Here is a 23,220-nt window from a genome sequence, read left to right on the forward strand (position 1 = left end):
AAGTGTGCAAAAAGAAGTGGCATTTCTTGCCAGACCATCAAGATTTGGAGGGAGACTTGGACTAAATGCATCAGCTTGGCTGTGGACCTTTCTTTTTTTAAAAAAAGGAAAAAAAGGAACTTTTTTTTTTTTAAATGTTAAAGCTACATTTGTTTAGGCCTCCCATGACTGAACAGAGTATGGGGAGCTGCCCCCTTTTTTGTCTGTTTTTTTTTTTCTTTTTTTCTTTTTTTTTTCTTTTAAGCAGCAAGTCTACAGAAAGGTAAATCACTGCGGATGGGCTCGAAGCTCATTCTGGAGTCTTTGGCTTATGTGGGAGAGGTATGCATTCGCAGGTGGCTGATCAGATTGCGCTGCTGGGTGAATTTCCCACCACACAGTTGACATTCGTAAGGTTTTTCTCCTGAGTGGACACGCATATGCTCTGTTAGTCGGTACTGCCGGGTAAAGCGCATCCCACATTCCTCGCAGGCAAAGGGCTTGAGCCCCAAGTGGCTGCGCATGTGCCGTGTCATGGTGCCCCGCTGCGTGAACATCTTGCCGCAGATGTTGCAAGGGAAGGGCCGCGTCAGCCAGTGAGTCTTCTCGTGCTGCCGCAGCGTGGCTGGATCCTTGTAGCTCTTCTCACACACTGAGCACTTGAAGGGCCGGGACTCCGCAGCGTAGGATTGATTGGGGTTGGACAAATCCTCGGCTTCATCCTTGCTGCCGTATGTGCCTTCCTCCTTGATGTAAAGGTCTTCCTCGGTGTGCGTTTCCACGTGGGCGTTGAGCTGCTCCGAGCTCGGGAAGCCTTTGCCGCAGGGGATACAGACGTACAGGTTGTCACCGTAGGCCACTGGCTCGAACCCCTCCTGCCGGTAGACGTAGTTGGCACTGGTGTGGCCGCCGCTCTCGCTCTCGCTCTGGCCGCTGTCGTCACTGTTCTCCTTACCATTTTCCACCTCCTCCTTACAGGGGTAGGGCAGGTCTGCGCCGTAGGCCCCGGCCAGACTCCTCTCCACAGACTTGGACAAGGGCCCCAGCAGGATACCGTTGGGCAGCCCTTCGCCCTCGTCCCTGTCTTTGCTCCCCTCCTTCCGGTCAAAGGCGTTGTCTTTCTTGATCCACTCCTTCTTGCGGGACGAGTGCCGGAGGCCCTTGCGCTGGCTGCCCTCGGTCAGGACGTGGTGGCACTCCTCGCTCAGATCCATCTCCATGGGGTCGCTGCTGTCCGCCATGCTGTGGGGGGCTCCGACCCCCGACTCGTCGAACGATGAGGCACTGTTGGCTGCAGGGGCTGAGGCAGATTGGGGAGAGCCGTGCTGGCTTTCGCTGTGCTGCGTGTCATCGTGGGAGGCTGCAACAGGGAGCGATGGGCTTTTCTTGGACAGGTCGAGGCCGAGCTCCTGGTCACCAGTGCTCCCGTTGGCACTGCCGCCCCCACCGCCGTTCTTGCTGGCTCCCCTGCTTAAGGAGTGACAGTTCTCTTGGTTGGAGCTGCTGATGAAGACCTCGTCATCAGAGAGCTTTCCCTTTGACAGCTCTTTTGAGTGCGAGCCCTTCAACCCCTCGTTTGACCCTGAATAGCGAGCTTGGATGACTGAAGCAGTGGAAAGTCTTTGACTCCTGGCAGATCTCCCGACACCAAGGCCACCGGCCTTGCCAGCAAAGGACTTGCCGTTCCGCTTCAGCTTCTTTCTGCAGAGAGCTGCCAGGTCGTGCAGTTGGAGGTAGCTTGCTGCGGTGAGGAGAGCGTTAAAGTTCTGTTCACCAGGCTGGTCAGTCGTTAAGAGCTTACCAGTATAAATAAAGTCCAAGATCTGCCGGAACACGGTGGGGTTCACCATGTCCGTGTCTAAGTTTATCAGGTTGTCATGCAGGACAAGGGATTTGAAATACATGCTGCTGGCTGCCAGGATGTTCTTATGGGCACGAAACAGGGCATTTTCTACCACAATGATCACATCACAGAGGAAACCTTTGGCTCGTTGCTGGTTCAGCTGCAGTAGCAGTTGTTTGGCATGATTTGGCAGTTCCATCTCCACCTTCTCTTCCTCTCACCTTCACCTTACCACCTGCAAAACAGGAGGATGAGAGGTGTGAGCCTGCTCTTTCCACTCAAACAGGTTACATTTAATAGACTGGTTTAACATGGTGCAGTCTGTGTTAGGCTTGACTCTGACTAAGGAGATCTGAGCACACTGAGCCCTGCAAGCTGTGATCCTGCTTGGAATACAGACAGAAGTATCTCTCGTGCTAAGACTTGATTCGAGTCTTTCAAAAATCAGATTTGTAATTGTCTGTTTCCAAAAGCAATGGTTGCTGTCTGGAACTACTATTCAAAAGGCACCAGCATGAAAGCAATGGTTAGGAATGGGGGAAAGCTGATCCCTCTCCTGACACAGTTTTGAAGGGAGGATGAGGAGCGAGAAAAAGAGGAAAAGAAGCATCTATTTCACTGTCATTTGCATATCTGAGCATGTAAAATAATTAGCATAAGCTGCAGCTTCTCTACTTTAACATGTAGTTTGTTTCTTGGCTCTTACATGTTGAAAACTTATAACACCCAGCTGCTCTGGGATTGAGAAAAATGACATGTAGCAACTAAATCCATTGAAGATGGAATTAATCACACTGAGGTGTGAATGGGAAGCCTCCTTAAGAGTATGAAAAGCTGCTTTAAAAACCACCCCCCTGGCAATGTCCATATCCCAATCCATTGACGTGAAGGGCCAGAATCAACCCTCAACTGGCTGAAATTCAGGATGCTGAGCTAGCTAAGTGCCACCAAATGTCTTCACAAATCTGACACATTTTTCTTAAGCTAATTTTGTTCTTTCTTTAGTTTTGAAGGAATTTTTTAAAACTGAAAAAGTCATATCTCACAGTCTTTCTACCCTGAAATACTGGAAAGAAAGGAAAATAGTGGTTGCCTTCATGTATGTATTCCACAAACAGTAGTCATGTTGCATTTTAGGTTAGATGTTTATATTGGCTTTCCCAGTAGTATGGATGGTAGGAAACACCTTGCTTGAGGTGTATCAGAACCAACTGCAGTTGTACATTTAGGAGATATCACAATACCTAAATGCCAGAATTTAAATCTGGGTCTGCATTCAGGGATCCAAGACCAATTTAAGATTTTTTTTTCTTGATTTTTTTTTTGTTTGTTTGAAAGTGCCAACTGCTTCTTGTAATGGACATTTATCTGTTAAAGTTGGTTCAAAATTGTTTCTGAGGTTTAAATGTAGGAATTAAATACCAAACATACAATAGCCACATTTAGCCTTCCACTTCCTTCCCTTCCCAATTCATCATATTATTTGAAGCATTTCTCCTACTGAACAAGGAGGTCATAAGTACAGAGAAATGAAGAGCTTAAATTTTCTCATAAAATCATCATCAGTTAATGTTTTTATTGTCTGTGAGACCCATTAACACATTCTGTCCAATGAGAGTTCAAATGATGAAGCATCAGACTGCATTATCTTCCCTTGTGCCAAGCATATATACACAAGAAGAAATAAAGTGATGCTGTCAGTGTTAAAAACTACTTCCCTCAAATCTGATTCTTACTAACTGATGATAAAAATAAAGATTTCATTATCAGAAAGGTGGTAAATTTACATCATCCTTTTCTGCACAACAAAAAAATTTTGCCTTATGAAAAAAAGCTATCAAAAAGTAAACAAATGCAATTTTTCCTCCAGTGTTGTTGCCTGACTACCCTGATATTTTTACCAGCAGATCTGCCAAGCAGGTGCCTCCCTTCTTCCTCAGGACACAACTCTTCCCTTGGTTTGCTGGTCAGCCTGGTACTTGCTTATGCTTTTGGTAGAATTTTGTGGCTCTTGAGTGCAGCTGCACCTAATTCAGCATCCACACAGATCCCTCTGGCTCATCCCCCTGACCCACGGCTCAAAAGGCCGCTCTGCTTTCCTGCTCTGTATTGTTTCAGCAACGGATGGGAACCCAAGTCGACCTTGGTGGAACCCAAGACGATGGTGCCTTTGTGACACAAATGCTGTTCCCAGAGGTCGCTGGCTTTAGCAAGGGTGGCAGCCAAAGGAGGAAATCCTGGCTTGCCATGGTGCTTGCCTCCACCTATAGTGTCTCTGTCCTAGAAAGTCACCCTGCAGAATCACAAAAACGTGACAGGACAGGGATTACCGATACTGAGCACTGTTGAGCACTTTAAAAACAAGTTTTGATGTAATTAGTTACATCAGAGCTGCAGCACGCAGGCAGCGTGGCTGGGTCTGGTGGCTTGCTTCCAGAATTGCTGATTAAGAGGAAGAAGCAACAACAGAGGCACCAAATACCCACTTTTATCTAACCAGGCCAGTAAAAGCCCTTACTCCTGGGTCACTGAGATACATGGATAGGGAAGGACAGAAACATGGCTTGCCACAAAACACAGCATTCTCTCTATATAAATGCATCCTGCTCAGGATAGGCAGAGACACAGCCTGGTGCTACACTCTTTCACTACAAACATAATGGGGCTTTTTCATGCATGTAACACACAAAATCCCTGGATATGATTTTTAAGTGTTCCATAAAGGACAAATATGGGAAAGGAAGGGATGGAAAGGAAGGGAAACAGCACAGCCAATATTTTTTGCCTAAACAAGCTAATAAAATATAAAATTTAAAAAAGGAGTATGTCACTCAAGTAAAAGTGATCTTATTTCCCATTCATGTGGCACTTGAAGCAGAGGCCTAGAAATCTCTGTCTATGAGTTGTCTAAGCCTTTGCAGAGAGTCAAGGCTCGTTGCAGCTACTAATGCAAAATATTTTTAGAGTTGTACTTCTTTCTTTTCTTGTTCTTTCTTTCTGCCTTAAATGATATTGAAACCAGGTAATGAGCCTGCAGGGAAAGCCCTGGAAACAGGTAGAATTGTAATTCTGCTTTTTACTGACCTTCATGAGGAAGATAATGTTATTATTAAGCTTCAGAATGTTCTGCAGCATAAAAATTAGCATAGTACAACTTGTTTAAATTACCTCTATTTATCTCACATGTCAAATCTTACAGAACTATGCATGTTCAGTAGGACATAGGTAAGAGGTAGCTTATTACCTTCAGTAGGTTTTAAAAGCAGTGGTCAGGTGTAAGCACTGTAACACTGCTTATCAAATCTGAATTGGTTAGCTGAGGGCTAACATGGGTTTAGCAACCCCAACAAAATGAATGTAATGAAACAAGGCAGCAAAGCCTTCAGCCAAGCTTAGAGCACCATGTTTAAACTTCTGTCAGAACTGCCTACCAGGACAGCAGTGTGGCTCAGGGAACACTCCTTTGACTGACATCCCTTTGCTGACAGAAGCTTGATAGCAACCTGCCTTGTGCATCTTGTGCAGTCCTGAACAAAAACAAATCATTCCAGATATTTTCCAGAGCTGACCAGTCACAAACCCTTCTGTAGCACTGATGCATTTCAGAGGTGGAGGAAGAGAAGGTGTGTTGAAAAAGGTGTTAGCAAAAGACAAGCAGGCATTATTCTTTAACTTATGGCATTCCCAGGATCTCACTTCTAGCTGAAAGCATGGGACCAAGGACAACTCTGAGGTTAAATCCCATATAAAAGTTGGCAGATCTGCCCAAACAAATGGCAGGTGCAGCCCTTACAAAGGCCTTGCTATCCTTGAGTTTGCAGAGACTGTCTCTTTACAAACTCTAACCTCTGAATAACATCACCACAACCCCCAAAGCGCTGAAAAATCACAGTGGGTTTATGCTTCTTGTATCTCAGTATCATTTTTAATAACCCTTCCTTTCCTGTTTCCTGCAAAAAGACAGATAAGACATACTCCCAGCTAAGAGGAGCCCTGGCTCACAAAAGGCTTAGATGCATTTCTAGTAAATAAACCAAACGCCAGACCTCAAGAATACATAGATGATCTCACTGGGGCCCCAGTTTTTAATCACTGAATGTGGTGTGCAAAATTTCACTCCTTTGCATTTAAAACATGATCACAGAAGGCTCTGGACAAAGAGCATCAGTGATGGTCTTTTCCCACATTCTGGTTGGTTCCTTGGCATTCAAGACACAGTTTTCAGAGCAGTGAACCTGCTCAAATACTGCCGTGCAAGGAGGGAGTGAAGCAAGACTGAGGCTCTCCACTACCTCCACCATATCCATGACACTGAGACACAGCACATGCAAAGACATGAGAGATACAGGGCACAAATCACAGAATGCAGTGATGCTGCAAGCAGATGCCACACAGCAAACAAAGCTTCGCAAGCTGAGCACCAGCAGTGTCTTCCTAAGCAATGCTGCCCCAGGAGCTGGGTACCTGCGGGCTGCTGTGCCCAGCCTGGGGCACTCTGGCACCCTGAGGGCAGGAAGGTTGTGCAGAACACACAGGCTGCTCCAGGAGCTGTGCTGCTCTCACTACACAGCAGGGAAAATTTAAATTTCTCTCAATTTCCACAGATATTCTGGACATCACAGAAAATTAATTTGCGAACGTAGAGGAGAAGAGAAATCGCTTCACCCCTTTAAACAGTATAAAATCTACATATTCACTACAGATTTGATTCTCTTTAATATCACTAAATCTCCTCCTAAAAGTAATTGCTGAATGAATGGTAAATGTGTTATCTTAGCAACTTCTGGCAGGAGATGCTATTTGATTTCATCTCTGAGTTATAGATTGCAGCACATGAATATTGTTTACCTTTTAAGCAGCAACACCAGTGAAGCAAAGAATCAATCAAAAACAGATCTAAGGAACCACTCATTTCACGTAGAGGATTTGTGGATGGATGAGAAGGCTAGACACCGAGCACCTGAGCAGTGAACTAACAGTACTGCAGATAAAAACCAACAAACAGATTAGATGTGATATAGCAAATTAGATGCTGTTAAAGCGTCAGCCTACTGTGCATGTTATAACAGACCTAGGAAAAGGTAGTGGCCTGCTTCCTTAGTTCTCCACCTTCCCAAGCAGTTGTGCTGCACTGAGCAGACACTGCAGTGGTGAGCATGGGGAAGAACAAGACAGAATTAAATCCACTGTTTCCTACATTGCTCTCTCCCACCAATTTCTGACATTAAAAATGCTCTGTCCAGCTGCTCCTGGAACTGGGTGAAACTGAAACCAATGACTTCTACACCCTTCAGTTCCGGATGAACCAACTTCTTTTGAGCACTTGACGACCCCACTGGAAAGAGAGCTTTCCTGTTCCTCACTGGCCCATCTGATCTTCCTCTCCCCACATCCCAACAGAACCTATTTCCAGGACTGTCCCGACTATCAGTGAAGTGGGTGGTTCATGGCCGCTAACCTGCCCTCCAGGAGCTGCAGCTGGCAGGTCATTAGCCCATGACTTTTAAAGGTATTCACATTCCAGAAAGGCAGAAGCACAGGGAGTAATGCTTGGAACTGTGTTAGCCCAAATGTGTCCCTATCCCCAGCCCCTGCGAGCAGACAGACAACAGAATTCAGAAGCAGAAGCAAGAACATGCATTTTCATCATTGGCAGTGGAGCAGCAAAAGTTCTGTGAACTGGGCTTAAGCAGAAAACAGGATGCAGCACCCTTGTTTTTCTCACACAAATATTTTGAACTTCAAAATAGCTTAGACCAACATGTCAAGTGACCCGGGGACACGGCTGCAGAGCCGGGGAGGGGAGAGAAAGCAACATGCAGGACAGAGCAGGATGTGCAGCTGATTTTGCAGGTGTGAACATGGAAACGAGAAGGAAAATGGAGGCTAATTTCGCAGAGGATGCCACATCACCAAACTTTAATAAAGTGGCCCTGCTTTAGTTCATTACATTCCAATTAGTGCCAGGCAGAACTGCCCTCCCGGCTCCCTGAGGCAGCTCCCGCAGGGCTCCCGCAGATCCAGCTTTGCTCGTGGACACAAGCACCTGTTTGGTATCTCTGTGCGGCAACATGTGGTAGGTGGGCAATACCTGCTCAACTGCTACCAGCTCCTGGCCCAAAAAGGAGAGAAGAAGAAGAGTCAGACGATTTCCCAGTCCCTTCTCTCATGTTCTAGAATAACAAGGAGAGCCTGACGTGGCTAAGCCCTTCTCTACTGCATGGCAAACTTCCCAGGGAAGGGGGATCTCCACGGGTGGAAAGGGTAGGGGCCCTGCGTGCACAAAAGCACTAACATTAGGACAGCAAAGTGATTTCCAGTCAGTGCAAGGCTGCAGCAAAGCAGGAATACCTTGCTACACAAGCTGAGACTACGAGCAGTAGAATGCAGATTAACCACTTGGTTGCCGCTTACCATGCCAGGTACATTGGGCTAAAGGCACCTCCATCCAGTGCTGCCCGACGTGCCAGGTACATCCCATGATGTTCCATTGAAATCACAACAGGCCATCAATAGAACGTGGCTGCACGGATGCAGAATGGAGAACCAGCAGGGACGCTGTTAAATGCAATTAAAAAACTGCAATCAAAATTGAAACGTACATTTTAAAACGGCCACCTGCCTTAAATATGTAACTACCAGAACAACCTCCCCTCCACCCATCTCCCCACAACTGCTGAACTGCAACGGCAGCAGAGCAGGAGGACTCTGCGAGTTTCTTTTTGACTCTGGCCACCTCCACTCAGGACTCCCAATGTTACTGAGCTTCAGGGGGACCAGTCCATATGTATCCAAACCCAGCAGATTCCAGGATGTCTGCACCAGCTTCATCATGCCCAGAAATTCAGGCAACTAAATATCATCACCATTTAGAAATGCCTCTATGACAGGAACAGCCTGGTGCCAGAGCTTCAGGGTCTCATTCCCACACAGTACAGGCAACGGAAGAAACTCTTAAATGCTGATCCTCTGTGTTGTCCCCATTTCCCTGTGCCCCTTCCCAAGCCTACAGATGTTATGGCATTGAGCCAGACTGGATACTTTGGTGCAAGATGGGAGAAGAAGATACTGTATACCCTCTCCTATTTATAATCATAACTATTCACTGATAATTTAATCTATGTTCTTAGAGACTGGAGATCACGTCGATTCCTGGTGAACTGCAGCTTGTACGAGAGTCGCAAAACTTAAGATCTGAAATTCCACCCTCCCGTGCCCAAAGGAAAAAGCAACATCATCTTTTCCACATCAGGGAAAGGCACATCTCACAGACACCCTAAGTTTGACAAGCTGATCGTATCTTCTGCAGTGTGTATCCTCCTTCCCACAGAGTTCCCGTAATCAGCTCCAGCAGGATTATCATGGAGGGCAGTCTGAGGGTAGATGCTAAGCACGGGTCCCTCTCTACAAGTGATGAAACTGCTCCAGTGAAACCCATCAAACAAAACCCCCAAAAAACAGTACAGAAAAAAGCCTGCAGCCTGGCAGGGATTTAATGTAGGTTTTTAGACCCTCAGAGTGAAGTAAAACATCTGCATAGCTCTTTTCACATTGATGGCTGCATGTCTCCAGCTGTGCTGCTGAAGACAGAAATCTTACATTTAAAAAGTGAGAAGAATATTGATTATCAACCTTAAAAAAGATAAAAGGCCAAATGAAAAAGACCTACAATAATTAATGTAGTTGGATGAGAGAGAACATAAAGGAGGACACTGGCCGGGAAACAGAAACTGTCCTCATGAAAAGGACACTGAATATAAGGAGAGAGGTCATTCTTCCTGGACATCTGCTGGGCTGGGTCGGCTCAGGCCCAGGTCAGTGTTCCCACCATTCCCACCTGCATACTTATCCCTACAATTCTATAACTAAATCCCTTTCACACTGAACTAACAGGTCTTTTGTATTCAGATCACCCTGTTTTGACTGCTATAGACTGAAGATTTTTAAATCTTGTCAATACAATGAAGAAGTGAAATGTAAGCAACTGTTTGCTTACTGACCTGGGCTGTGCTGAGCCAAGAGCATTTGCTGAACTAGTCTGAACAGCCCAGTGCCAGCATGAACAGGCCAACCCACATTTAACTGCCCTGCAGCTTTAAGCATAATGGGCCAGAGCCCCAGGGACTCGGAGCTCCCCCTCCCAGAAGATCACACTCTGCACTGCATAGGAGCAACATACTTCTGGCTGCATCTGCCAGGATCACAACTCTGCAAAACCCTCAGCAATACCAGAAGCACCCAGTTTAACAAAGGCTGAATGCTGCATAAAGGTACATCTTGAACAGCAGCTCAAATGCAGATTTTTTTGCTTCTGTGAAGCAAGAGCTCTTCTCCATAGTTGTATTTCCCCTCTAGGGCAGACATTAGCAGAGAACTGCTTAAACCAAAGGTGTTTCCTACTGTTAGAACATCCCACTGCAGTCAGAAATGAAGCTTCCTGCCAATTCCTAAACAGAGCACTTGTATATTATACATTTATTTTCACTGCTGACATGAAGGAGCCTAAGATTACCCAAACCTCTAGTGGGAGGAGGAGAGGAGAGGCACGGACATTGCAGATCTTGTCAGGCAGAGCCAGGCACTAAAAATTCCTGCATATCTGCAGAGCACAGTTGATCTCAGGAACACAGCAGTGGCACAAAACAAATAAAAGCTTCAGAAGCTTGTGACCAGCTAATTACCAGCAACAGCCACTGGGCTCTTCTGCAGTCCTGCAACAACCCAGCAAGCTCCGTTTCAGTTGTACCTGCACTGCAAGTAGTAAAGGCAGCTCCGATGTCCGATGCTAATCTAATTAATTTATTTATTTACTCCTTATTGCACTAGAATACCCACAGATTGAGTGGAGCAGCTCAGCCCACACAGGAGGAAGGATCTCTTCCACCCATCCACCAGTTAAGACCCCTTTGGTATGCAAAATTTCTGCTTCCCGGCTACCTTTGAGCCTTGATGTACAGAACTGTCCCTTTACAATGCAAGAACTTAGGACATGACTAAAGGATTGTTGCTACCTCCCAGATAATCCTAGAGAGTGTTAGGCTTGGGCCCTGTCCTTCAGTAGGGTAGGGCAGTTGGCACGGGGTGGCAGCCTCAGGCTGAGCATTGCTCTGGGGGCACACACAGCACGGAGAGAAGGAGGAATGTCCAATGACCCTTCTCCAGCCCACACTGTCCTACAGCACCCTCCGGGTTGCAGCACTTTAGGGCTCTGAGTCACCACAGGTACAAGCTGATAGCAGGTTGTGAAATGCAGTGGTACTGGAGCAAATGCACGACCTTTTCCACTCTCCCTGCAGCTGGGCAGGGATCTCCAGGACAGGGATGAGGTAGGAGCTGGGACCATCCACTGTGACTCAGGCTCCTTAGTTACATGAATTGTTAGAGCAAACAAAGCCTCAGAGTACTGGGAGAAATGAGAGAGGGTTTGATAAAGATCCTCTTATTTTTATTTCTTGTGTAGACTCAGCAAACTTTTCTGCAGAGAGAAGCAATCTGCACAGGAGCACCTGCATCCAGAGCACTGCTAATACCACCAACTTGCAAGAGTTAACACTGAGGGGTGCAGGGTAGTAACCATCTTGGACCAAAATGGCATCTCTCTCACCATATGCCTGGCTCCCATCCTGCCAGCTTTATCCTGCAGCCCTCACAGCAGTGGTGCAGGGCTGCAGGTACCTCGGGTGCGTTTGGCCAGCCCTCCCTGTCAGAGCTTCTCAGCTCAGGGGACTACAGCCCCAGGCACATTATGAAAGGCAGCCCAGCAAGGTCATGGGGTGTTGAAAACTTTGCTACAGTCCAAAGCACAAAATCTTCCTCCTTTCCTTCCCTACACACTATTCTTGTCAAGGTCAAGGATTTTCTGGCAGTCCTCAAAACACACAAATTATAGGCTTTTGTCATGAATTAAGACTTGAAACATCTCTTCATTTTAAAGAAGTGGAAGGGGAGGAGCAAGACAGAGGGGAAGGTACTTTGGGCCAAGATTTGGTTTTGAAAAGGGGATTGGCAGCCTATGTATGTGCTTTACCCTGTAATCTGAAAGCTCCTCAGGACAGGACCCCTAGAAGTATTTTACACTGAACCATGTGCACATCCCAGAGCAAGAGAACCGGCAGCTCCCTGCATCCGTTCCAGTCTGCTCAGCTTCTCCTAAATCAACACTGCCAGAAGGCAAGACAGCACTATAACAAATTAGCACCACTCACAATTTGTTGGAGTTGCTGTTCCATTGTTTGTTTATTTAAAACACGCGCAAGAACACACACACAAACCTCCCGAGCCTGCTCTCTGCTGCCATCCCCCAAACTCCAGATCTGCAGTCTCAGAGAGGCGAGCAAAGGCTGTGGATTAAACCCATGCAGAGCAACAGCCAGTGCACTGGGACTCTGCTTGGCTTTTCCTCTTTCACTACAAGCAAAACAAAAGAATGCCCACACTGTGCCAGCCTGGAACATCACAGTGTCAAAATCCTCATTTCAGCACCTGACTAGGGACGTGTTGCTAAGAAAAAGAAAGAGCCCCAGGCTTGAAAGGACCCGGCGCTAATAAAACTCTTAGTGCTAATGCTATTTATGAACATCCAAGGGATAATCCCTTATCAGCCCACAAGATTATAAGATCTTTAAAATAGAAAACATGTCTTACTTCATAAAGCACTGTAAGAGTTTACAAAGCACAATATTAGTGGTAATAAATAATTGTCAGAGTTGGGCACAGAGGCGGCTGTAAAACCTGAGGCACCATCACCATTCCCATTTCATCCTGAGCCCTGGGCAGTAACACTGGACATTGACTGGCTGTGCTGACTTGGTCCACTCAGGCACCCATCTGTTTTTATTTTAAGAGATCATCTGGGAAATGTGCTACGTTTACACTCACACTGGAGAAATTAATGTTTTATCACAAGGTGATCACGACGAGGGTGATTTTAAAGAGCTGTAGTAGATTCTTATCCTTCCACCAAACACAGTTTAATCTGCCAGCATGTGTCAGTGTGCCAGCAGTGATTCCTTTACAGAGCATTTCTATCTGTAGGCACTTATCACACACAGGGCACCCTTCGCCAGAGCACCTGCTCACCAGTTACATCACACAGCACAGAGACACCTTCTCTTTAATTTCTCTTGGCAATAAGCTCTGGGCTGCTGCAGACATAGTTTAGAGGACAGTAAAGTCAGCATCATCTACTCAAACCCTTACATGCTTTCATTCAGTTATTTCTTTCATTTTAGAGATTTTTTTTTTCTGGCTTAAAAATGCTCTAAATGTTTGCATTTGTGGCTGCTGTATCAAGTGCTGACAGATAACAGTGTCATCCAAAGCATCTCTGCTCACCTGGGTTGAGCATGGCTTTGGTTTCTGGACAGGTGAACACCAGATACCACATTTACCTCGACCAGTCTAAAAACAGTTCAGGAAACTACAAGATTTTATACTCAGATTGAGACCTTTGCATGGAATTCTGTTAGTGCCAAAATATTTACAATTTCATTCTTCAGATAACCCATGATTTATCAGATGTTTAAATACTCAAGTTTAACTATTTAAAAAACTACTCACTTTAAATTTGTCACCTAAGGAAATTACAAAGCAATTTGTGCATTTTTTTCCTGTCAGGAAAAAAAAAAGCCTCAAAGAGCAAAGCAGAATGCACAACCCTCCTTCTTTCAGCATTATTAAAACCATCTCATTGGTAATTATTCTTCTCAAGATGGGTGTGGGGGAGTGAAAATCTGGAGCAGATTCTATTTTTAGAAGATAACCTTGGGAAAAACAGGAGGTACCAGAGAAACAGGCATGAGGGGTGAAGTTGTGACAGTACTGAAACCAGCAGGAGACACAGGTGTACCAGGTGTCTGTGCCAGAGAGCTCTGAGAACACAAATGTGGCCACACCTCCTGCGAGATTTAGGCTTGGCTGGCAGGTTTCAGAGGCACTCAGAATTCACAGAGACAATTCACATATTTAAAAGCTTGAGCAAGAGTTAAAAAAACAAAAAAACAAAAACCAAACAAAACCAACAAAACAATAAACCCACACTAAAAGGTTATTTTAAAAGTTTGCTGGATCACTTCCCACAGAGCTCTCCCCTCTCAGCAAGGAAAGTGGTTAAAGAAAAAAAAAACAACAAAAAACCAAACAGAACCAAAACATAAAACCCAAAACAGCCAGAGAGGCTGAAACCTCTCTAACACAGATGAAACAACACAGCAGTTTTATAGCTACATAAATAGGATCAGCATCTGGCCCAAGGAGTAATACATGTACAAACTACTGCTAGCAGCCACAACAAACATTGATACCACTCCTTGGAGTGGAAGGAAAAAGTAAAATTCTTCCATCCTTACCACTTCCAGCAGAGCCCTCTCATATGACAGCACCAAGAGACGCCCAGGGGATGCAGAAAATACATTCAGTGTTTGGACTAAAGCCTCCCTCTTGGCATGGTGCATTCCCAAACACCTGTATCCAGGATCCAGCTGCTTCCAGCCCCTGCCCCGTGGCTGCTCATTATTCAGCCACATGCAGTTCTGTCACAGAGAGGGGCTCCATAAATTGTGGCATTGTTATGCCACAGTGCAGGTGCTTGAAAACACACACATCCTGAGGCTCATCAGCCACATCACACAGAGGGATGTTCTGATGCCATCCAGCTTTCTCTGACCACCACATCAGCCCATCCAGGGTTAATCTATTCCTTTCTCCAGGCATTTTCTTGGCAGAGACCTCACTCAAAGAGTATATTTTAGCAGCAGGAAAACCACCTTAAAATCCCAAACCAAACAAGTCAACTCTTGTAAAGAACCTGAATAAGTGACATCCTTCTCATCCCAAGATATCCTCCATCACAGATGCTGACATGGCTTTCACACACCTTTTTTCTCTGTTACTTCATGTAAGAAGCCTGACAACTATCCCAAATCCCCAGACCCTTCCAGGAGCAGACACAGACCCATCCCACCCAATCAAAGTCTTATAACAGGGTATGTAATGTAAAAGCTCGTTTAATCTTGTGCAGGCAAGAAACAGCAGGGACCTGCCTGTAGAAAAATTAAAAAGTATATAGTAATTCATCAAATTGATTTAATAGAGCCAGCTGCATGTGCAAAAGCTGGCTCCAGCAGAGACAGTCCCAGTAGTGTGCATTTGCTTACAAGTAGGCAAGGGCCTTTGGCACAGCCACTGAATCCTTTGGAAAAGTTGGTTTTGACATGTTGGAAAAGGACTTGGATTTTTCAGCTGCTCCCTAAGCAGGAGGTAATTCAGAGAACACACCCAGGACCTGCAGCAGACACCACTTTAAAATTTGTCTTCATTATGTTCTAATTTTCTCACAATTTTCTATTATTTGCAACAGCCAGAAAAAAAAGCACAGATGAATTTTTTCATGTTTCTAAAAACAGAGGAAAGGTCAGGAAAGCACCGTTACACATCATTTGTTCTTTCTCTAGCAGTAGTCAGAGTCAAGAGCCCTGGCCCAGGCTCTACTACTCACATTTTCCCTGTTCTTGAGCCAACAACCCAAATATCGATGTCAGGTTTGGTGGGTTTCAAAACCAAAGGTGTGCTAGAAGGGGGATTATTGTGGGTTTTTTTAAAGACAGTTATTCATAACAAATAGTGAAATTGCTGAGAAAATAAATTCTGCTTTGCCATCTTGCAAATGTAACTTCTTCCCCCCAGATCCTACTGGGTCACTGAGAGACAGGCAAAGCTTCAGACAGGACTAGTACCTGTTTGTGCTGAAACTTGCTAAGGTGCCCAAAAATGACCGATGAATTTGGGTCTTTCAATGGGATGAATGGCACAGTAGAAATTCTTAGTCATACAAGCTTTCTTCATAATTCACATGATTTCTTCCCTCTGTGATACGTATTTTTTATTATTTGTGTAAAACTTTCATTATAAAAGACAAAAGTATGGTTATTAGATGATATGTAAAGTACATCAGAACATCAGAAAGGAGTTGCAACTCTGACCACCCCTCAATGAAAGACTGGTTGGTTACTGCAATCAGCTTTAACTTAATTTTATTTTCCTAGGAAAATTTGGTTTTTAATTGATCATATTATTTAAAGGATTTAGTGAGGAATCTAAAAATCTGCGAAAGGGTTTGTTGGAGGGGGATTAGAAAGAGAACAGTCCTGTAAAAACAACCCCAACCACTCCAGTCACAGGGTTTGTTCCTGTGCTGCACACAGAACCATAGAATCATTTAGGCTGGAGAAGACCTTTAGGATCGAGTCCAACCATCAACCCAGCACTGCCAAGTCCACCACTAAACCGTGTCCCCAGGTGCCACATCTACACGTCCTTTGAATACCTCCAGGGATGGCCATTCCACCCCTTCCTTGGGCAGCCTGTTCCAATGCTTGATGACCCTTTCCACTGAGAAATTTTCCTGAAATTCCCCAACCTTCCTGGTGCAACCTGAGGCCATTTCCTCTTGTCCTATTGCTTGTTACTCCGGAGAACAGGCCAATCCCCCTTGGCTACAGCCTCCTTTCAACCTTGTTGACCCTCACACAGTCGGCCTTGGCCCATCGATCCAGCCTGTCCAGACCCCTCTGCAGAGCCTTCCTGCCCTCCTGCAGATCAACACTTCCACCCCACCTTATGCCATCTTACTGAGGGTGCCCTCGATGCCCCACCCAGATCTCTGATAAAGACACACACACTGAGGCCTTCTTGCCTCCCCACGAGGGAAACAAATCCAAAAGATCTGGCATAAAAGGCCTGGAAGACACTGCTCTCAGACACATAGTGGGGAGGTGCTGGGAAGCAAAGCAGTGGCTGAAATTAGATGGAAATAACAACAACATTCACAGAAGTTCCCCTTGGATACATGTCAGCGTGTGGGAATGATGGATTAAGACTAAGTATTTGCATTTCCCAGTCAGATGCCAAGATAGCAGAGCTGGCACACTGAAGTGTTGTGGTGTTCCTTGAAGGGAGTCTCCTGCCACCAACACTGCCTGTGAGCAGAGCTCTTCTGCTTGCAAGTATCTCTCTCTCTAATAATGTAGGTGTTTTGAATTTTTTTTAAATGTGATCTAGGTTAGTGCTTATAAAAGTAAAGCATTAACAACTACAGCATAGCACAGGCAGCTAGGCAAGCTCTTCTGGCAGATCCCTGCCAACACAATCAACCCCAAATTAACTTGTGCTGTGCTCCCACCCACACACGGCAAGCAGGTAGTGCCACGGTGCCAACTGCTTCAGTCAGCATGTAAGAGCAGAGTGCCATGTTATTACCTTCTCTTCTAAAGGCCACAGTAGAGCATTTTGATCTCTGCATACAACAGACACCTGAACTATTACAGCACAGGGCTGAATCCTCAGGCAGACGTGGCTTTTAAAATAAGATGTAGCACTTCTGCATCGTTGCCCTCTACAACAGATTTCAGTGCTTTTATGCTGCTCTTTTTTAAGGCCAGCAGTGACACTGCCAATGATACATTATTTCCCATTATTTTCCCAGCTGGAAAAAAAAATCCCTAAACAAACCACAGAGAAAGAGAGCCATCATTACAAAGGATGAGGCATCATGATCTGTTTTAGGGCATCCAAGTCAGGGCCACATCCAAAAGGGTCAGGTCTTGCCCTCTTCCTGCATCAGCCCTGTTCTGGCTCAGCCTCCTGGTCTTCAGGGGCAGCACAACAGAGCAGGCAGCAAAGCACAGCCAAGGATCGGGAACACTCCACCAAAGCTGGCTGTAAAGCCAAATCCCCAGTGTCAGAGGTCACAGCAGCAACGGAGGATTGTGCTTCAACCTCCAAAACATCCTCCAGTATCCAGGGAGGCTGCTGGCAATAGGTGAAAGATGATGGTAAGACAGAGGAACAATGAGGAAAAAGTTCTTGGAATTGTTCCTGGCACTGCATGGTGCACACTCAGTGAGGAGGTGGAGCAGAGCACCACTGGGACCAGGAGGAAGCTTCTCCCAGTCCCACAGAGGGACAAACAGAAGGGAATGTTCCTGCCTGCATTTCGGCCTGAAATTCTCCTCTCCAACACCCCAGTTTCCATAGTCAGCATAGATCAATGCCTAACTACACAAGATACTTCCACTTCGTAATGATCTTCATTTCTACATGTTTAATTGTTGTTGACTTCCTCCCTTAGAACTTTGTAACAGCCCAGCAAGAATGACAGTTTAGAGGTTCTCCCAAAAGTCCCCCAAATGCATCAGGAACTGGAATCTGCTGCAGGGCTGTGGTACATTGTCTCAGCAGATTCAGTGGGTAACGAGGTCTTCTGAAACAAAGCGTAATAAGTGTTTCTGCCTGGACTTGCCAAAAGACCTTAATGCAAACAGAACTGCAGGAAAATTAGGGTGGACTCTAGTGGCTGCCTCCCCCTCGGGGTTTTGGGTTTTTTGTTGTTTTTTTTCCTTCAATCCTGATGAAATTCATTACAGTTGCATTTAAACTGAGGTTGTGATTTAAATTTTCCAAAGCAGGCAGGGCAGGTTTGAAAGCCTGATATATCAGAGTGTGTGTGTGCTTCCTGAAGAACCAGGGTGGTTGCAGAGCCTTCCCCAAAGGGTGCCTGGTTGGTCCCCTCACCCCTTGGCATGTTTTGCTGTCACACAGGCCACTGGAATCCTGGCAAGTCGAGCAGACTTGCTCCTTACAGCCAAGCAGCCCCACATTCAAACATGCCAGTGCTTTCCTTGAAGGTATTTACAGTTTACTTTTTAGTGCTACTTTTAAGTTCAAAGGGTCTAGTAAAGCCCCATTAAGCCATTTACATCAAACTGGTTAGTTAATTATCCTGTTGCAGGCTTTAAATTAGCAATTTATAACCCCTTCCCTGGAGATGCCAGTATTTGGAAACAACTCAGCCAGGACATTTTGCAGGGTGCAGTTAAGGAACAAAAAAAGCCCCCTAAACCATACCACCACCTTCCCCCCCACAAAAAAAAAAGAAAACAAAACCAAAAAAACCCCAAACCAAAAAACCCCACCTAAACAACCCAGAATAAATCTCTACAGGTTTTTATTGGAAATCTGTTAACTCTGGGAGAATCTAGTAGGGACAGGAGTGGGAGAGAGCCCACCATTACCAGTTAGCAGAGATACCTTTGGCTGTGCAGCAAATCGTGGTGATGTGCAGAGGGACAAAGCCAGTCTGGGGAGGATGTTCAACCTTTACAAGATGTTCTGCTTCTTAGTAGCATAATCAAAGGTATTTTTACATTCACATTTACAAAAATGTGTCTGCCCACATGGGAGGAGAACAATTTGAGGCTTTAGGTCTGGTCAAACTGCACACCAGCACACAGGTTCTAAAGAGGACGTGGGTTTTGGTGAGCACCTCTGCTTACCCAGGCAGTGAGGAGGCTGTTCCTGCACTGCAGCCATCCTTCAGGTTAGGGGTTAAAAGATCCATTTTTATATGCCCTTGCCATAAGGGTCAATGACCCCATGGGCCAGGTGAGGCTGGAGCTGAGGGGGCTCCATGCCCAGGATCTTCTCCCTTGCCAAAAACCTTTAATTTCTGAGAAGGAGAATCTGTTGACCCCTCAGGGACTGGTTATTCCAGTCCCCCCCACTCTAAATGCAGAACTGTTACAGAAGAGAATAACCCCCTTCTCCCCTAAATGCTAAACTGCCCAAACTAACCAGGTCTTAGAGTAAAACATTCCTCTCCTCCCTCTTCCTTATTTCCACCAGCCATTACATTAGTTCTACAAACAACTGGCATTCTGGATGTTTACTGGCAAACATTATTTAAAATAAAGATGGGAGGAAAAAACTGTCCAGTTGCTACTATTTTCACACAACAATCTGTCAAGTATAGGAGAAATCTCAGCCCCAATCCTGGAAGCTGTCCCAAACCAACAGGCACTTAACACCTCACCAAGAGCAGGAATCCATGGAAAGAAGGGCCATGTGGAACAAGACCAAGGCAAACTAGGAGATTTCACATTAACATCAAAAAAAAAGCACATGAAGTTTGAGAGAAAAATTCCATTCTACTTGAAAGACAAGACAGACAGATGGAATCGTCATATGACAGACCCTGCCATTTTTTGGCCTTCATCTTAATACATCCTCTTTTCAATGGCAAAAAAAAAATTATCTTCTGCCAAACAACTGTCAGATTTACTTAAAAAGAGAGATAAAAATCTAAGCAAGTTATTTTCTTTATACTATGCAACTATGAGATTTATTTTGCATTTGCTTGCTTCTTCTTATGGAGAGTAGCTGTTTCACAACAATTTTTGGGACGGGGGACAGATGGGAAGAAGAGAGGGAAAAGACGCTCAGATTTCAAACCGAAGGGACAAAATATTTTTGTTCAGAATTTGTAAGATGGTGTGACTTTTATGTGATTTACTGCTCCAAATTGCAAGACAGAGGCCTTATAATAAAAATACAGGTAAACACAACATAAAATCTAAATTATCTAAAGGACTGAAAAACCCAACCCCACACATAGATGACATTCCCCGAATTCTCTGCCCTTTCTTGGGAGCAGTTACACCCAAACCATCACTCAGACCAGAAGCTGTTCTCTCCTGCTAATCACTCTGGAATCACACACTAAGGTAAAAAAAGTTCAAATGCAAATGCCAGCCTGGCCTTTGAAACAGCCCAGTGCTAAGGGGCCACAGGACTGCACAATATTAGGAAATTATAAAATAATGTGAAACTGGGGAGAAAGAAGAAAGCAAAGCCCTCCTGTGGATAAAACAAGAGTCTTTCCTGCTCCACCAAAACCCCTCCATTTCCAAGGCATGCAATACCCAGGCCCGTGCCTAGAACAGGTGTGTCTCCTTAAATACCTCCCATGTCACACTTGTGTCTCATGGATACGGTCCTGCGGGATTATATTAGTACCAGTGCATACCAGCTGGAGCTGCCCCCGGCGGGATCCTGTAACTCCTGGCTCGGGGGGAGCAGCTCTCCAGCCTGCGGCCCCTTGGCCACATGACTCGGGCACACACAGCGACCCCGCGGCTGCCCCGCAGTTGTGCTCCGGGGGCTGAACCAGCCCAGGCACGAGCGAGAGACCTCCCCCGAGAGCGGGAAAGGGACACTGCCAGCAGAAAGTGAACGGAGCGCTCCAAGGATTCTTTTCTTTCCCTCCTCTGCACTTCCTACCACCAAATCCTCAACTGATTTATGCCAAATAGACACGGTGAAATGTGAAAACCACGGTAAAAAAAAGATGCGCGGCTAAGAGAGCAAAGCCCACCCAGCCATTCCCAAGCAGAAAATGCTGACAGGGCACAAGGCAGGTATGGCTAAAGCAGGATGAAGGAAGGACAAAGGAGAGCGAACCTCATTCATCTCTAAGTCAGTGCAGAAAGAGACACCCCTTGGCAATTCCAGCCTAATTCATCACTGAGCCCTGGAGGATGCATACCTTGGAGGATGCTTTGCTACTGGCCTGAGCACCTCAAAGTGCTAATAAGAAAATTCTTATGGCAGCAAACACATTAGTGACATTTTTTTGTGTCATCTCTTCATGACTGGCACAGATAGCACAAGGAAAAGAGCTACTTGGCGTGAGCTATAGCTCTGCATCACAATGCAAAGGTATTCTTCAGCATGAAGAACTGCCCCGATGCCACCCTTGCCATGAAAGGCATCTCGTAGTACAGGTCAGGGAGCTGGGGCACTGATGAACCTGAGAAGCTGCTGAGCAGCACACATGGGCTCTGAGGTGGAGCACCACAGCCCTGTGGGATCTCCTCTCTTACTCCTCCTTAGCAGCACAGGTGCCTTCATTTTCCAGAGAACAATTCTTGCAACAGGTTTTAGGAGAGTACATGAGTGAGAATTCATGCACCAATCTTGATGAAAAGTCTCATTTATGAGGAATCTACCACATCCATAAGTTATTCCATTGGCTAATTAATTCAGATTTCCAAGTTTGAGCTCACATCAGGTTTATCTGCTCATCCCTACAGAAAATAGCTCCAGGCATCACAATCAGCCGTTGGGGGTGAAGGCAGTGCCAAGCTAAACGTTCTTCTCAAGTGGTGTAGGTAGAACTTCTTCAGCCCACCTCTGCTTTATAACCCCTCGAGGGCTGGGTGACACAGAGGGTTCAATGAACCCAACTCATCAGTCCAGTGCAAGCTGGAAGCAAAAGGAAATTCTCACATGCTATACATCCCAGTCATCTGTTCATCTCACTGGCCATTTCTGTTCAAATAAACCCAGAATAAGGCCATTCCATCATACTTCATTCTCAAACAAATGAGCAGGACCTCAAAGACCCCAAATCCATCTATCCCTACAAACACATATCCTTCTTACTACTGACATTTCTCATTATCAGGAGGTCTCAAGTCCATAGCCATAAAAATCAGCATTAACTGCCCAGTGAACTCTTAGTTTTAGCCAATGATTTCTTACGCTGTGTCCTTGATTACCAGGCAAACATCTGTTGCAAATGCCACCCCATTTCTCAGACACCAGGAGTCTAAATGTTGAACAGCCTCCCATAACCAAGATTTAGCATCTTTACCTTTCCTTTACTCTTTGCCAGCCACAGTGTCAGTGACCTCTGGCCAGTGGGCAGCCAGGCTGGGGAGAGCACTGGGCTTCACACATCTGTCCTGAGATCTTACAGTACAGACTGTCCCCTCCTTCTCAGGCAACTTGAAACCAAGTCACCAGAGCAGGTCTGTGTCTCCAGCAGACAAAGGGAGGCCCAGCTGTATTTCATAACTGTGCCACATACAGAATGGGCACTTCCAGGAACTTTGATACTTAGTGACACACCTACTGCAGAAACAATTATTTAAGAAGCCATTTTTAAAAATCCCCACATTTAGTACAGGCGTGCAATCAGTCACTTCATTTTTCCGCAAGGAAAAATTGTTCAGGCTTTGGGTAAACCAGGCCTTCTTATGAGCAACCTCTCTGCATCCCCAGGGCTGTGTGTTCCCTGGGGAGACAGCAGCACATGCAGTTTCTTTGAAGACTCTGAAAGGCTGAATTTCTAGGTGAGAGCAAAACAAACCAACCCCTTTAAGTGGGAGTAGCTGAGAACAGAGCTGTCCACGCGCCTCTGTACAGGCCTCCATCCAAACGCTCAACTCCCACTCCTGTCAGTACTTGCAAGCCTTTAATCCAACGGAGGTTCTTCACCAACCTGCAGCTATTTCATGACGTGCCTGTCTTGGGGCAAAAAATCCTAGAGAGTGTCCCCGTAAATCAAACACATTCGTTATATAATTGAAGAAGTTTTATGGGGGAAAATGGCAGAAATCCTACTGTCATTAAGAAGAAAATTAGTGATCTAGTGCATAGCAGTGATTAGCCAGATAGCTACCTTTTTTTATTGAGGAACCAGACTCATAATTAAGGTGTTTTTTCTTAAAATAATATATAAATAAACTATTGGAAAGTTTTACACAACTTTAACCAGTGAA

General features: G+C 45.5%; 1 protein-coding gene across 4 annotated transcripts in view; it reads right to left on the reverse strand.

Annotated features, from left to right (window-relative positions):
• Positions 1-237: 237 nt before the first annotated feature.
• The window catches only part of HIC2 (HIC ZBTB transcriptional repressor 2), a 72,140-nt gene continuing 49,157 nt past the window's right edge, over positions 238-23,220 (reverse strand). For 2 of the 4 annotated variants that reach the window (XM_027689614.1, XM_027689615.1), the window contains exons 2-3: positions 8,237-8,380; positions 238-2,057 (exon numbers count right to left, since the gene is read on the reverse strand). In XM_027689614.1, the coding sequence (XP_027545415.1) occupies positions 309-2,021 (1,713 nt within the window). In that variant the 5' untranslated portion in view covers positions 2,022-2,057; positions 8,237-8,380 and the 3' untranslated portion in view covers positions 238-308. Of the gene's footprint in view, positions 2,058-3,723; positions 3,805-3,849; positions 3,939-8,236; positions 8,381-23,220 lie in introns of those variants that run through there. The other 2 variants (XM_027689616.1, XM_027689617.1) reach the window with 2 other exon arrangements.

The sequence above is a fragment of the Neopelma chrysocephalum genome, unplaced genomic scaffold, assembly GCF_003984885.1.
Source record: "Neopelma chrysocephalum unplaced genomic scaffold, ASM398488v2 Primary Assembly neopelma1_77, whole genome shotgun sequence".
NCBI classification, from domain to species: Eukaryota; Metazoa; Chordata; class Aves; order Passeriformes; family Pipridae; genus Neopelma; species Neopelma chrysocephalum.